Source organism: Neofelis nebulosa, chromosome 17 (genome assembly GCF_028018385.1).
Source record: "Neofelis nebulosa isolate mNeoNeb1 chromosome 17, mNeoNeb1.pri, whole genome shotgun sequence".
NCBI lineage: Eukaryota > Metazoa > Chordata > Mammalia > Carnivora > Felidae > Neofelis > Neofelis nebulosa.
This window is the reverse complement of record NC_080798.1, coordinates 44,479,538-44,494,622: the sequence shown is the minus strand read 5'-3', so window position 1 is coordinate 44,494,622 and position 15,085 is coordinate 44,479,538. Positions and strand designations below refer to the sequence as shown.

General features: G+C 46.9%; 1 protein-coding gene and 1 pseudogene across 1 annotated transcript in view; one reads left to right on the top strand and one right to left on the bottom strand.

Moving 5' to 3' along the window:
• Nucleotides 1–4,890, bottom strand: part of CDH1 (cadherin 1) — an 82,522-nt gene extending 77,632 nt beyond the window's left edge. The window contains exons 1-2 of the mRNA XM_058706159.1: nucleotides 4,719–4,890; nucleotides 3,714–3,828 (exon numbers count right to left, since the gene is read on the bottom strand). Coding sequence (XP_058562142.1) covers nucleotides 3,714–3,828; nucleotides 4,719–4,766 — 163 coding nt within the window. The 5' untranslated portion in view covers nucleotides 4,767–4,890. The remainder of the gene's footprint in view (nucleotides 1–3,713; nucleotides 3,829–4,718) is intronic.
• Nucleotides 4,765–14,566, top strand: LOC131499206 (peroxiredoxin-1-like; annotated as a pseudogene).
• Nucleotides 14,567–15,085: the final 519 nt, after the last annotated feature.

The following is a 15,085-nucleotide window of genomic DNA, read 5'->3' as shown; positions in this document are numbered from 1 at the left end:
GTGCTGGCACTCTTACTTGTTGGCTAGCCAAATTAAAACAAACATGCCTTTTAATCCTCACAACAAACCGCTAAGTACTACTACCCGCCCCCCCCCCCCCATTTCACAGGTGGGGAAACCGAGACCCAATCAAATAAAGTGTTTTACCCAATGTCACACAGCTAGGAGCTGAAAGGCAAACCTGAACCTTTGATGTGCTTACTCACAAACTCTCCTGACCAGCCATACAGACTTCATTCCCCTCCTTGAAGGCCTAAAGCCCTAAAAAGAGATGGGAGTTGAGGCAGAGTAGAAACTCAAAGTCTGAATTGTGACAGGTGCCTCTCGGGGATTTTAGGATTTTGGCAGCTCCTGGGAGATGTGAGAGGTGATTGCTTCAGCGTCTGGCTTATCTGGGGTTACACTTGGAAGGGAATGTGTAACAGACACCAAGGTGAGCATTTCGGAAGAAAAGTCTCACCCAATAAAAAGCTCCAGAGAGCAAACAGGGATTTCCATAACCATCTGGCAGAGGCAGGACAGGTCCAGCAGGCAGGCCCCAGGGGGAGCAGCAGCCAGACTTCCTTACATAGCCTTGCAGGGCCCAGGACCTGGGAGGACCCAGATCTCCTTCCCCGGTGAGCTTGACATTAACCCTTCTCACAGATGTGAGTAATCATGAAGTGAGTGAGTTTGAGGGACAGGGGAGTGGGTGTCTGATGATGTAAGGAGATTCCCAAAGCAGGTTTCTGTATTTGTTTTTTTTTAAGCCCAGTTTAATTAGGAGGCCTGCACCCTGTTTCTACCACCTTTCAGCACATCTTTTAGAAAAGGGGGAAATGGATGTATTTAATCCACACAAGTGGGTGCTTGAGAGCTAGGTCAATCCATCAAGGAGCCAGAGCTCAAACCCAAAACAGAAGCCCTGTACACCTGAAACCAGGTGGTGAAGCAAAGCAAGAAGCCATTGGTTTCCAAGCCTGTCTGCTTTTTGCAGCTCACCCCTCAATCAACTTAAAGCTGAAGGCAATATGAAATAGCCGGGGTTTCTCAAACCAGTTTATGCCAGAAAAAAGAAAAATTCTCAAACTCTAGAGAACCAGTTTAAAGTTGTTTGTTTTTTAAATCATTCTCCATTCTAGAACCTGGAGAGTTACCAAAGACATAGATTCAAGGCCGAGGCCGTGGGGTCGTCCATCTCACAGAGCACAACAATCGCCCCAGCAAACCACTCCAGGGTCCCCTGAGTTCGGTCAAACCCTATTCGTGACACCCTATGGCAAACGGTGGACAAAAAGTAACAGGTTCCTTATTTCCAAACTCCCGTGAAGCGAATATTTAAACCTGGTGCTAATGTCATATCCTTCCACTTCCCTGGAGGGTCCAAAGAGAGTGAGGCCACCACCCTAAATCCTAACTGCCTTTTAAGTCACAAAGCCAGTCTTCTAAGGTCACATGTGTGATTTTACCAGAAGGGCACTTCCGTCCTGGGGTAATTCCACACTGGACTCGGAGGAAGGTCTAAATGGTGAAATGTCAGAAAATCTGCTGATGGGATGGCTCTTGGACATAAAGGACACTGAACCCAGCCACACAGGCGGCTTTCAGAAGCTGCCTCTCCCACCAAGCTCACCACCACAGGCCTCCCTCCACTTCCCACCTGTTGTGACCCATCTCCATCACCACCTCCTCCTGTTCTCGGGGTCCTGCTATATCAACACCTCTGCTCTCTCAGGCACACAGGGAAGACAACGTTTACTGCACAATGGACACTAATTCTCCAAACACCTCTTTTTTTGAAATTATTGAGAGGGGGAGAGAACAGGACAAAGACCAGCTGTGGATCTCTGAACAGATTACTAAATTGCTTTATGTTTCAATTTCCTCCCCTGCAAAATAGAAATAACAGTGCCTACCCTCATAAGATTCTTGGGAATAGATATACATATTTTTTAATGTTTATTTTTGAGAGCAAGAGTGCAAGTGGGGGAGGGGCAGAGAGGGAGAGCAGGCTCCACACTGACAGCACAGAGCTGGATGGGAGGCTCAAACCCACAAACTAGGGAATCATGACCTGAGCCAAAGTCAGACGCTTAACCGACTGAACCACCTAGGTGCCCCAGTTCTTGGGAATATTAAGTGGGATAAAATCCAGAGTCTGGTTCAAAAGGAATAGGCTGCTATTAATAATAATGGTAATATGTATATTATTATGCAATAATATTCTTGGTCGGACCAAGAGCTTGTCTGGGGAAGAGGGGTGCAGGAGTGATAAAAGCAGACTAACTCACATCTGGACTTACCAAAAGCCTTGGTACGGGAAAACAAAGTGACCAGCGCTTGTCTTGGAACACCCCCATATACACAGGCACACCCCCAATTTCTAACTCCTGCCCCAATCTTCAAGGCCGGGTCAACTTTGCCTCCTCCAAGAAGCCAGCAGCCCTCACTGCCAACTGGTACTCATCAAAACATCCCACACCACCCACATTCTTTGGCACCTGAATGCCCATGTCCCACAGTGCCCTCTAAGCGGGTCCTGGGGCATTCTCCATAATCTGCTGGAACGTGAAATACCAACAGCAGGCTGGAGTGTCTCCATATCTCTTCAATTCATTCCTGAGTTACCCAGCACAGGGCTGGGCAAGCTGTCAACCATCGACTAATGGTGGACCCACTGCAAAATCAGACACTTCCTTTCTCACTTCATAGAAAGCTCCACACAACACAGGGAGGCCTCAGAAAACGAAGTATGTTTAATCAATGGAGCTGCAGTTTCACTGTTTGGGGGGTGGGGCGGGGCGGGAGGGAATGCCGCCCACTATTGGAACAACTTCCAAAATTCAAACAATTTTCACACAACAGCGTGATTGCTCAAGTTTTCATGTGGCCAAAGACTGGAAGAATAAACGCAGTGAATTTCCTCAGGGGAATTGTGGGTGATTTCTCATTTTAAAAAGTGTCTCTTTTATACTTATACTTGCCCAATCAACTGAAATCAAGAGGAAGAAATCATTTGGTAGGAAATAAGCATCTGGGAATCAATGAAACCAGAAGAGAAACCAAGCTTCCCTTGCTCTCTCATTTCTGGGCAACAGTGAAATAAAGCTAACTCTAGAATCCTGATTATCACAGTGATAAGGCCCAGAAGTACATTGTATGTGTTTTCATTCCTGAGTCACAGCTACTGGTTTTTTTTTTGGTTTTTTTTTTTTAAACCATTATTCATTGGGGGAATAGTAACTGTATCAAAATGTTTTCATCTCTTTGAGCAAATGCCACAACCCTTGGCACCTCAGTCATCCCAGAGATGGTGCAGAATGGGGCCTGGGAATCAGTCCTAGTTCAAATTCCTGCTTGGCAGACCTGGGGCAAGTGGACTCCACCCTCTGAGCCTCCGTTTGCTCATCTGCAAAACGGGAATTACTGCCGCCCCTCATCCCACACATCAGGTTTTAGCAGCCTGAAATGACAGACTCTCAAGTGGTCAGGACAATTTGAGACACATTAAAGGCCTCTAAAAAAATGCCCCCCCCCCCAACATAATTACCAATACCATAGCTCTCTCAACCACAGTAAAAGTTTAGATCGTTACATCTGTGTAAATTCCAAAGGGGTGCCATTTGAGCCAGGAAAAAAGGGTTTGCGCAGTCCAGCCCAGAGCCGTGGGAGCAACTTCTCGGACCTTCCCACTCCCACCGCACCTAGCTCAGAACCCCAGCAGTAGTCCTCACCTCTGCCCAGGACTCGGCCTCTCTCCAAATGTCGACGGGGCACGGTGAACGTGTAGCTGTCGGCGCCAAAGCCAGGACGGCAGGGCTCGGGCTCCTGGCAGAGCCCTGATGTGACCTGGAGTAGGGGAAAGGTATGGAACCAGGGTGATCGGGGGAGGGGGGTTCCCCCCGGGGAGGAGGGGTCGCCTCCTGCCCACACCGAAACCAACCGCGCCGCCCCTCCCTTGCTCCCAGCGTCGGCCTGTGGGAGGGATCCACCCTCACCCCCAACCCCCAGGGCAGGCAGCCACGCCAAACTCTTTCATTCCGAAACTTGCTGCCGCCAAGCTCCCAGGTACTCCCGGGAGAGGGGGGCTGCTGGGTCAACCTCCTCCCGACCAACCACTCCTTTCTTTGCATTCTCCTTTTTAGTTTCAATAGAGGCAACTTTACTGTTCCCCACTTCACTTTCCTTATGCTGGGAACACCCCCACTCCTAAGTCTAGTTCCTCACACCGAGGGGCGCCCCAACACCTTTTGAGCCCTTTATTAACCCACGGCGCCCCATACCTGTTTACGAGCCTTTCTTTACAGGCAAGTGCTTTTATTTCTGTTGATTTCCCTTTCCTTACCTCAGGGGTCATCTCCACTACTCCTGGCTCCCCCGACTTGCAGCGGGACTCCCCTTTTCTGTACCCCGGCCCCCACCCTGCCCCACGCCCCCCAATGCCCGCCCCCAGCCTCTACCGCCGCCAGCTCGGAGTCCCCAGAGCCCGCAGCGAGGCTCGCCCCCCACCTCTAGTATTTGCGCGAGGGAGTGGGCAAAGCCACGCGCTCTCCACCCGCACCCGCTCCCGCTCCCACTCCCACCTCCGTGGAGCCCAGAGCGCGGCGCAGCTTCCAGGCCATTCCTGGACCTAAACTTTCTTGGAAGAAGAGGGGACGAGAGGAGAAAGAGGAACGGGGCCGGGCGCGTGATGGTGGGGCCGGAAGGCGTCCCCCGCAAAACCAAGGGACGCGACGTACCTGTAGCAGCAGCAGGAGCGCGGAGACGCTACGGGACGGAGGGCCCATGGCGGGCCGGGCAGAGGTCGGGTCGGGCTGGGTCCCGCGGAGCTTGGCCGGGCTAGAGTACCGCAGGACTTCCGCGAACCCACAGGTGCTCTGCGGTTCCCGACGCCACTGAGCCGGGCAGCGTCGCGGCCGCCAGGTGAGCCTGGAAAGCGCCGCCCCCCACAGCGCTGATTGGCTGAGGGTACACCTGCGAACCGCAGCCAATGAGCGGCGCGGCTGGGTCTCGGCTTTCCCCGCGGGCTGGGGGCGGTAGGCCCGCCCCTGACCCCGCCTCGCAGCCTCCAGCCGACCGGGTGACCGGCTGGCCGGCTGGCCAGCGATGGATTGCTAGTCCGGGTAGGAAATAGGGGCTCCAGGATTCCTGTTTCCACCAAGTTCCCTCCCAGCCGCGCGGTGGCTCACTAACACCTGGGGGCAGAAAGGACTTCTCTCTTTATCGGGGCCTGTCTTCTTAACTGCAGATCTCCACAGGTTCGTGAGTGTACAAATCAATCCACTGGGCAGGACCTACCTTTCAAGTCTCAGTTTCTCCACCCTCCAAATGGGAATAATAATCACAAAATCCTCTCTATGTTGTTGTGAGGTTGCCAACCAATTAATAAGACCAATGTTTTGGGGCGCCTGGCTGGCTCCCTCGGTAGAACATCTTGATCTCAAGGTCGTGCCCTCAAATCCCACATTGGGCATGGAGCCTACTTAAAAATAAATAAATAAATAAATAAATAAATGAAAATAAATAAATAAGGGGCAACTGGGTGGCTCTGTCGGCTCTTAGTTTGGGCTCAGGTCATGATCTCACAGTTTTGTGAGTTCCAGCCCCGCATGGGGTTCTGCCCTGACAGTGCTGAGCCTGCTTGGGATTCTCTCTCTCTCTCCGCCCCTCCCCAAGTCGTGCTGTCTCTGTCTCTCTCGCAAATAAATAAATAAACAAACAAATAAATAAGACCAATGTTTCCTGCACCATAAAAGCTCTATACAGATGTGAAGGATAAGGATAACAATAGCAACAATAGGTGCAGAGCATTGAAAGGTACTGAGCCAGGCTCTATGCCAAGCATTTAACATTGACCCTCTCACTTAATATCATCTCCAAAACAGCCCAAGAGCTTTTATTATTCTCATTTGCTAAGCAACTGAGGAATAAACATTTGGAGGCAAGGAGGTGAGGGAGGTGCTCTGATTCCAGGACCCTTCTTTCTATCAGCTTCACCGCGTGTAGACCCCAGATTGTCTTGGAGCTAGAGCTGGAGTTTTCAATCTGTCCTTTTTTTTTTTTTTTTTTTTAATGTTTATTTTGAGAGAGGTAAAGAAAGAGAGAGTGTGAGTGGTTGGAGGGGCAGAGAGAGTGGGAGAGAGAATCCTAAGCAGGCTCTGAGCTGTGAGCACATAGCCCTATGTGCTCTCACAAAGCTGGAGATCCTGACCTGAGCCAAAATCAAGAGTCGCATGCCTAACCAAGTGAGCCACTCAGGTGCCCCTCAATCTGTCTTTTAATGTTGACCTGGAAGAGACCCTTTAAAGATCATCCAAGCCTGTTATTTGCAAATAACTTTCTTTTTTTTTTTTAATGTTTATTTATTTTTGAGAAAGAGAGAGACAAGAGTGTGAGCCGGGGAGGGGCAGAGAGACAGAGAGAGATCCAGAATCCAAAGCAGGCTCCAGGCTCAGAGCTGTCAGCACAAAGCCCAAGGCAGGGCTCTGGCTCGTGAACTTCAAGATCATAACTTGAGCTGTAGTTGGACACTTAAGCAACTGAGCCACCCAGACACCTCTGCAAATAACTTTCAATGTCCCATAGCAAGTTAACATCAAAGCCAAGACTAGAACCTGAGATCTCCAGATCCCTAGATTGGGGCTCTTAACACCATGCTCTTGCCACCACTGCCTTCTCTAGAGAATTCTGTCCTTAGTGAAATAATTTTAGGGTAAAAAAAAGAACAGACATGCAAACGTTGGGTCAGATAGCTTCCCTGTCCAACTGCCAGAGGCCAGCCGTGTCAGTGTGCTTTGGCTACCCTGACAAGGACACTATGTTTCCCTTCACCCTCCTAAGCACGGTCAGAACTACAAAACAGTGTGGAGTCAGCCGCTCACCAGCTGCAGGACTTTGGGCAACTCGATGCTCTCATCTGTATAAATGGGTCGATGGAAGCCATGCAGGAAAATCACTAGGGAATACTTGGCACCAGGTAGCAACTGCTTGGTAAATGTTTGGTGTGGTGGTTGTTCTTTAGGAGGGATCACCCCGTGTCCCCCTTCCTCACTGGGGAGGCCCCGTTTAGAATACCTCATGCAGACCTAAAGGTGAATCTGAGCTCGCCGAGGCTACTTTCTCAGCCCAGAGGAGAGGTATTTGTTGCCAACCAAGGCGATCTTTGGAATCAGCCCAGCTCCCCTCCCCCACCCAGCCCCTCAGTTGTAATGGGTTTCCTCACCTGTCCCCACAGTTTTAATGGGTTTCTGAGCACCGGCCCAGGCCATTTGGATTTCTGCATCTTGGCTCTCTCTGCCTCTTAACCCACCAGGAGGCTCATAGGGAAAAGGCTCCAGTATTTCCTTTCCCACTGCGGCTCCTGCCCGACTGTGCATTACACAAGATAATGGAAATACGGAAAGAGGCGTTTCCCCCATGGGGTGGCTTGTCCGTTTCTTTTTTTTTCTCCCAGTTATGTAAAAATACATATTTTATACCATTGCTCAGCCCAGGGAGCCTTTAGGGCTTTGCTTTTCTCCACCCAGCAGGCCCTGGCCTTGTAACTCTGAAGCGACTCTCATCGACTCTTCCATTACACTCTGATAATTCAATAAAAAGGATTTTAGAAAACAATTAGGGGCAGTGAAGACAGGTCAGCATGATGCTCTCTTCAGACTTCTCAGCAAGTCCTTCAAGCTCCAGGGAACGGTCATGAAGCACTGCCCACTCTCAGCTTATTGTTGTGAGGAGGGGACACATGGGGGTTGGAAGTGGAGCACTGAGTGACTGTGGCCCTCAGTGAATTGCCTGTTTCCTCTTCCATCAAAAAAGGATGGCCTTTGATCTTAGGCTGATGGAGGCCTCAAATTCCCCCTCGGCCACTAACTGCATAGCCTTGTCACTTGAATTTTTCTAGTCTCAGCTTCCTCATCCATAAAATGGGGATGCTGGTAGCACTTAATTCACAAGATTCCTGTAAGTGCTCTATAAAGTTAGCTATCAGCACTCTAGGCTCACTACATTCCCTTCCCAGTGCTAGGCAAAACTGTGAGCCCCTGTGCAGCCTCCCCACCCCAGCATTAAAATCTCTTACGCTATCTCTGGCCAAGCTTGGAAAAACTCTTTCAAACAGGCTGGTTAGTCTTTTCAACCCTCCCAGGGATCATTTGCATTTTAAAGAGGGCTCTAGGGTGTGCTCCTTTCAAAAGAATGAGAACTTTGAAGCTGTAAACTCCGCCCAGGGTTCTTAAACTGGTGTCTGTGGATGGGCTTCTGGGAGGGCCATGTACCTTCTGAAATTGTATCCAACCTTGTCAGTGCAGGTGGTAAGGTCCACTGCGTTCATTAGCTTCTCAACTGAGGGGAAGAAAAATCAAAATCTTGGAGTTAGATCTCTCTGAAGGCCGGTCCGCTGTTAATGGTAGAATTTCGAGTATCTACAGTGAAAAGAAATGTTGACCAGAGGCCTTGCTGGAGCTGCTCCAGGTGGATGACAGACCCTACCGCCGGTGTTCACTGGGCATCCATCACTGGGACAGCAATAAGATTTCCTTATTGCAGGGTGTGACTCGGATGAACTTTCATTTCCTGGGTGTCCTCGCCACTGATCGGCCAGGAGGCTAATGATTAATTCCTCAGGCACTCTGGTTGCTTTCATCTCCTGGCAAAGCGGTGGTAGTACTGGTACTCAGACTGAGAGGGGCACCCCCTCCCCAAGCCTCTCTGACAGGAGCTTAACCCACCGCTGGCTGGAGAGGAATCCCGGGGAAATTGAAATTCCTAGAAACTCCAGCCAGATCAAGCACCCAGCACTGTGGAGAGAGGAGGCTCTGTCTTAGGGGCTCCTGGAACCTCTGCTGGGCCAGGCTGCCTGCCAGCACACATGGGAGGGGACTGGATATCCAGCTTCAGCCTCCTGTTAAAATAATGGTAACCGATAGGGGTGCGGCCCTTGCCCTTTGCTGCTCAACCACTCACGTCTGCAAAAAACATTTTTCTTTCAAACACAAAGTAAAGAAGGTAGTGTACTGCGTACCATGTAGAGTGTAATGAAATACCACGTATCTATCATCTAGGTCCAATCATTATTTTTTGCAATTTTCATAATTTCCTAATTTGTAAACTTTATAGTTGTACCAAGTCTTGTTGCACCTTTCACCCCTCTTTTAAAAAAAAAGACTGTTTTACAGCAGTTTTAATAATTAAACATTTTTTTAATATTTGTTGATTTTTGAGAGAGAGAATGAACACAAGAGGGGGAGGATCAGAGAGAGAAGGGGACAGAGTATCAGAAGGGGCTCCATGCTGACAGCAGAGAGCCCAAAGTGGGGCTTGAACTCATGAACCGTGAGAACATAACCTGAGCTAAAGTTGGAGGCTTAACTAACTGAGCCACCCAGGTGCTCCAACAGCATTTTTACGTTTACAGCAGATTTGAGAGCAAAGTACAGAGATTTCCCAAATACCCCTTGACACGTCATAGCATCCCCTAACACACCCCACCGGAGTGGTACATTTGTTACAGGTGATGAGCCTACATTGACACTTACAATCACCCAAACTTTACATTACAATTCTATGAGTTTGAACAAATGTATAACGACATGTATCCCCCATTATAGAGTCACACAGAGTCACTTCACTGCCCTAAAAATCCGCTGTGCTCAAAACAAAACAAAACAAAATAAAATCCTCTGTGCTCTGCCTGCCTGTTCATCCCTGCCTCACTGCTAACTCCTGTCAACCACTGATCTTTTCACTGTCTCCACAGTTTTGCCTTTTCCAGAATGTCATGTGTTTGGGGGCACAAGTCAACCCCCCCCATATGCCATTTTGGCATATCAATTATTTTAAATTATTTAAGAAATAGCCAGTGCAAAAAAGACACTTGGACCCTCCTTTGTCTGCCTGAAAGTAGGAAATAAATCTCCCATGTGAAAGGTACCCTCCCTGTACCAGGAGGTAAATAGACATCCATCCGTATGGTGAGACACAGAGAAGTGAGAGCCAGGGAAGCTTATATAAATAAACCTTGTTAGTTGTACTCATTTACTACCTCAGCCCAAATTCTGTTTAGAATTCCTTATTAATTGGAGCTCCCAGGGCGCCTGGGTGGCTCAGTTGGTTCAGCGTCTGACTTCGGCTCAGGTCATGATCTCACGGTCCGTGTTTTCAAGCCCCGCGACGGGCTCTGTGCTGACAGCTCAGAGCCTGGAGCCCGTTTCAGATTCTGTGTCTCCCTCTCTCTCTGCCCCTCCCCTGTTCATGCTCTGTCTCTCTCTGTCTCAAAAATAAATAAACGTTAAAAAAAAAAAAAAAAATTGGAGCTCCCAACCTAAATTTTCTTTATCCTGTCAATTCCTCACAGATTATATTTCTTCATGTAAAATGTATGAAAGCTCTGTGGGGGATGCCCAGCTGGCTCAGTCAGAAGAGCATGTGACTCTTGATCTCTGGGAGTTCAAGCCCCACACTGGGTGTAAAGATTGCTTAAAATAAATAAATAAAATTTAAAAAGGGGTGCCTGAGTGGCTCAGTAGGTGAAACGTTCGTCTTTGGCTCAGGTCAGGATCTCACGGTTTACAAGTTTGAGCCCTGCATTGAGTTCTCTGCTGTCAGCACACAGCCTGCTTCTGATCTTCGGTCACCCTCTCTCTCTGCCCACCCCCCCACCCCTCTTGTGCTCTCTCCCTCAAACAAACAAACAAACAAACAAATAAACCAATAAACATTAAACAAACAAAAAAAAAAAACTTAGAAAAAAAAAGCTCTGTAGAAAACAGTATGGAGTTTCCTCAAAAAGTTGAAAATAGAATCGGGGCTCCTGGGTGGTTCAGTTGGTTAAGCATCTGACTCTTGATTTCACTTCAAGTCATGATTTCCTGGTCTCCTGATTGTGAGATCAAGCTCCATATCAGACTCAGAGCTGAGCATGGAGTCTGCTTGGGATTTTCTCTCTCCCTCTCTCTCTCTGCCCCTTCCCTGCTCTCTCTCTCTAAGTAAATAAATAAACATTTTAAAAAATAAAAATAAAAATAGAATCACCATGTGATGTAGTAATTCCACTACAGGGTATTTACCCAAAGGAAATGAAAACATTAATTCAAAAAGATATATGCTCTACAATAACCAAATTATGGAAGTGTTCCAAGTGTCCACTGATAGATGGATAAAGAAGATGTGGTATATATGCACAACAGAATATTACCCAGCCATTAAAAAGAATGAAATCTTTTCATTTGCAACAACATGTATCTGGAGGGCATAATGCTAAATGGAATTAAGTCAGAGAAAGACAAATACCTTATAATTTCACTCACATGTGGAATTTAAGAAACAACACAAACAAAGAAAAAAAAGACACAAACAAAAAACCAGACTCTGAACTACAGAGAACAAACTAGTGGTTGCCAGAGGGGAGGTGGGGGGACGGATTAAGAGTACACTCGTTATGGGGCGCCTGGGTGGCGCAGTCGGTTAAGCGTCTGACTTCAGCCAGGTCACGATCTCGCGGTCCGTGAGTTCGAGCCCCGCGTCGGGCTCTGGGCTGATGGCTCGGAGCCTGGAGCCTGTTTCCGATTCTGTGTCTCCCTCTCTCTCTGCCCCTGCCCCGTTCATGCTCTGTCTCTCTCTGTCCCAAAAATAAATTAAAAAACGTTGAAAAAAAAAATTTAAAAAGAGTACACTCGTTATGATCAGCACTGAGTAATGTGTAGAATTGTTGAATCACTAATTGTACACCTTAACATAATACGGTATGTTAATTATATTGGAATTAAAATTTTAAAATGCATAAAAGCTGCATGCCTTGATCATTTCTTTGGGTCTCAATTTTATGATTCGGCCTCCACGTGCATGTAATTAAGCTTTTTTTCCTTCTGTTAATCAGACTCATGTCAATTTTATTCTTAAGTCACCTAGAAGAATTTTGAAGAATAAAGAAAAATTTTCCCTCCCCAACTGTTGGAATCATAAGGTTTGTAGACTTTTCAGTTGGCTTTATTTATGTATGTATGTATGTATGTATGTATGACTTCTTTTTTTAATATAATTTAAGATTTCTCCATGGCTTTTTGTGGCTTGCTTGTTTGCTTGGTTTTTTTTTGGGGGGGGGGGCACTGAATAATATTCTACCGTCTGGATGTACCATCATCTAACTATGCACTCACCCCTGAAGGGCATTTTAGTTGCTTCCAAGTGTTGGCAATTATGAATAAGGCTGCTATAACCATTCGTGTTCAGGTTTTTGTGTACATTTAAGTTTTCAAGCCCTTTGGGTAAATAAATACCAAGGAGCATAGTTGCTGGAATGGATGGTAAGAGTATGTTTAGTTTTGTAAGAAGTTGTCAAGCTGGCTTGCATGCCACCAGCAGCGAGGGCTCCTATTGCTCCAGGGTGTCACCAGCATGTGGTGGGGTCATTTGGCCATTTTAACAGAAGTGTACCTCTGCATTTTATTTTATTTTATTTTTTAAGTTTATTTATTTATTTTGAGAGAGAGAGAGCACGAGAGGAGGAAGGCAGAAAGAGGGGGGAAGAGAGAGCATCCCAAGCTGGCTCCTGTGCTGTCAGCTTGGAGCCCAGTGGGGGGCTCGAATTCATGAACTATGACATCATGACCTGAGCTGAAACCAAGAGTCGTACACTTAACCGACAGAGCCACCTAGGCACCCCTACCTCTGCATTAAATTTTTTTATTTTTGCAGAATATTTTTTTAAATCCCAGATAACATGTCACTTCTCCTATGAATATTTCAGTCTACATCTCTGAGACATTTTTAAAGCATGACTATCATCCCATTATGTAATGATGCCTAATAAAATTCACAATAATTCCTCAATATCATCCAATGGCTAGGCCATATTTTTAAAGATATCTTTTTTACACAGGGCACCGGAGTGGCTCAGTTGGTTAAGTGTTGGACTTCAGCTCAGGTCATGATCTCGGGGTCTGTGAGTTCAAGCCCCACTGAACTGTGCTGACAGCACAGAGCCTGGAGCCTTTTTCAGACTCTGTGTTTCTCTCTCTCTTTCTCTCTCTCTCTCTCTCTGCCCCTCCCTGGCTTGCACTCTGTCTCTCTCTCTCAAAAATAAGTAAACATTAAAAATAAATGTCTTTTTTACAATTAGTTCATTTGAATCAGGATCCTGGCAAAAGTCACAGTTCACATTGGGCTGTTATGTCCCTTAAGTCTCCATAACAGTCTCCCCACCCCTTTTTGTTTAGCTTTTGAAATATAACTGTACATATTTAAAGTATACAATTTGATGATGAGTTTTGGCATATGCTGTGAAACCATCAACACAGTCAAGGTAATGAACAGATCCTCTTTTCTCTAATTTGATATAATCCCATTCTATTTTGATTTTTTTTTTAAGACACTGGATTATTTGTCCTGTTGGAGGTCTTATGTTTTGTATTTGGTCAAATGCATCCTCACCATGTCATGTAACATGTACCTCTATCCTAGATGTGACACAAACTAGTCCTCAGATCCAGAGGCTTGATTTGATTCAGGTTCATTTTTTTTTAGGCAAAATATTTCATATGTGATACTATTTCCTGCAACATCATATCTGGAAGCAAGAAATTCGTCAGCTCTATTAGAATACTAAGATTCAGTTAGTGTCACCCGATCCCCCATTATCAAGTTCTCCAGCAGCCTTTTACCTTGTGGTTTTAGCACCTCAGATGACGGCTGCCCAGATCCATAACATTAGGGCAAACAACAAACATTTATGAAGCACTCCCATGTGCCAGGTACTCTGCTCAGCACTGGGGACACAGAAATAAATATGTTTCCTGCCCTCGGGGTGCCTGGCTGGCTCAGTTGGTAGAGCATGCAACTCTTGATCTTGAACTCTTGGGGTTGTGAGATGAAGCCCCGTGTGTGGTGTAGAGTTTACTTAAAAAAATTAAGGCATCTTCTTCCTGATTGGTTTTTGGTGCGTTCTGTCTCAGGGCTGCTGACAGCAAGAAGTCTTGAGGAAATGCCAAAACTGGGCATCCCGCCCCCAACTTCAAAGCCACGGCTGTTATGCCAGATGGCCAGTTCGAAGACATCAGTCCATCTGACTACAAAGGAAAATACATTTTGTTCTTCTTTTACCCTCTTGACTTCACCTTTGTGTGCCCCAAGGAGACCATTGCTTTCAGTGACAGGGCAGGAGAATGTAAGAAACTTGATTGCCAAGTGATTGGTGTCTCTGTGGATTCTCATTTCTGTCACCTAAAGGGGAGCCCTGCACCCAAGAAACAAGGAGGACTGGGACCCACAAACATTCCCTTGGTATCAGACCCCAAGGTACCATCGCTCAGGACTATGGAGTCTTAAAGGCTAACGAAGGCATCTCGTTTAGGGGCCTCTTTATCATTGACGATGAAGGTATTCTTCGGCAGATCACCGTGAATGACCTTCCCATCGGCCTTTCTGTGGATGAGACTCTGAGAGTGGTTCAAGCCGTCCAGTTTACTGACAAGCATGAGGAAGTACGCCCAGCTGGCTGAAAGCTTGGCAGTGATAGCATCAAGCCTGATGTCCAGAAAAGCAAAAAACATTTCTCTAAGCAGAAGTGAGCACTGGCTCATTTTAGGGCCGGGCTGCAGTGGGGGGCCATGAAAACAGAATCTCTTTTGTATTATTGTCATGCTTAAAACACAAGACTTCAGACTCAGTGCAGATGTGGTACGAGACAGGACAGGCCTTTCCTTCAGGGGTTGAGGGGGCCCGCCTTTCTTCCTCTGGAGAGAATGGCCTGAGCTGTGCTACGAGGGTAGGCCAACTGATCTGTATGGTAGTGGGGCATCCCTTTGGATCTTTTGCCATTTCTATTAAACTTGAACTGAGACCATAATATAATAATAATAATAATTTTTTTAAAAATGTGTCCTGCCCTAAGAAGCTCAGAGGTAATGAGGGATGCAGACAGGTAAACATTATCCATTTATTTATTAAATATTTATTGAACGCTAACTATATACCAGGCATTGTGCTAAATGTCCGTAATTGCAATATGTGGTATCATCAAGAAGATAGCTTGACAAGATTTGTCCAGGGTTACACAGTACAAGTGATAGAACTGGAATCTGAACCCAGGGCCACTGGCCTCCAAAGCCTCTTAATC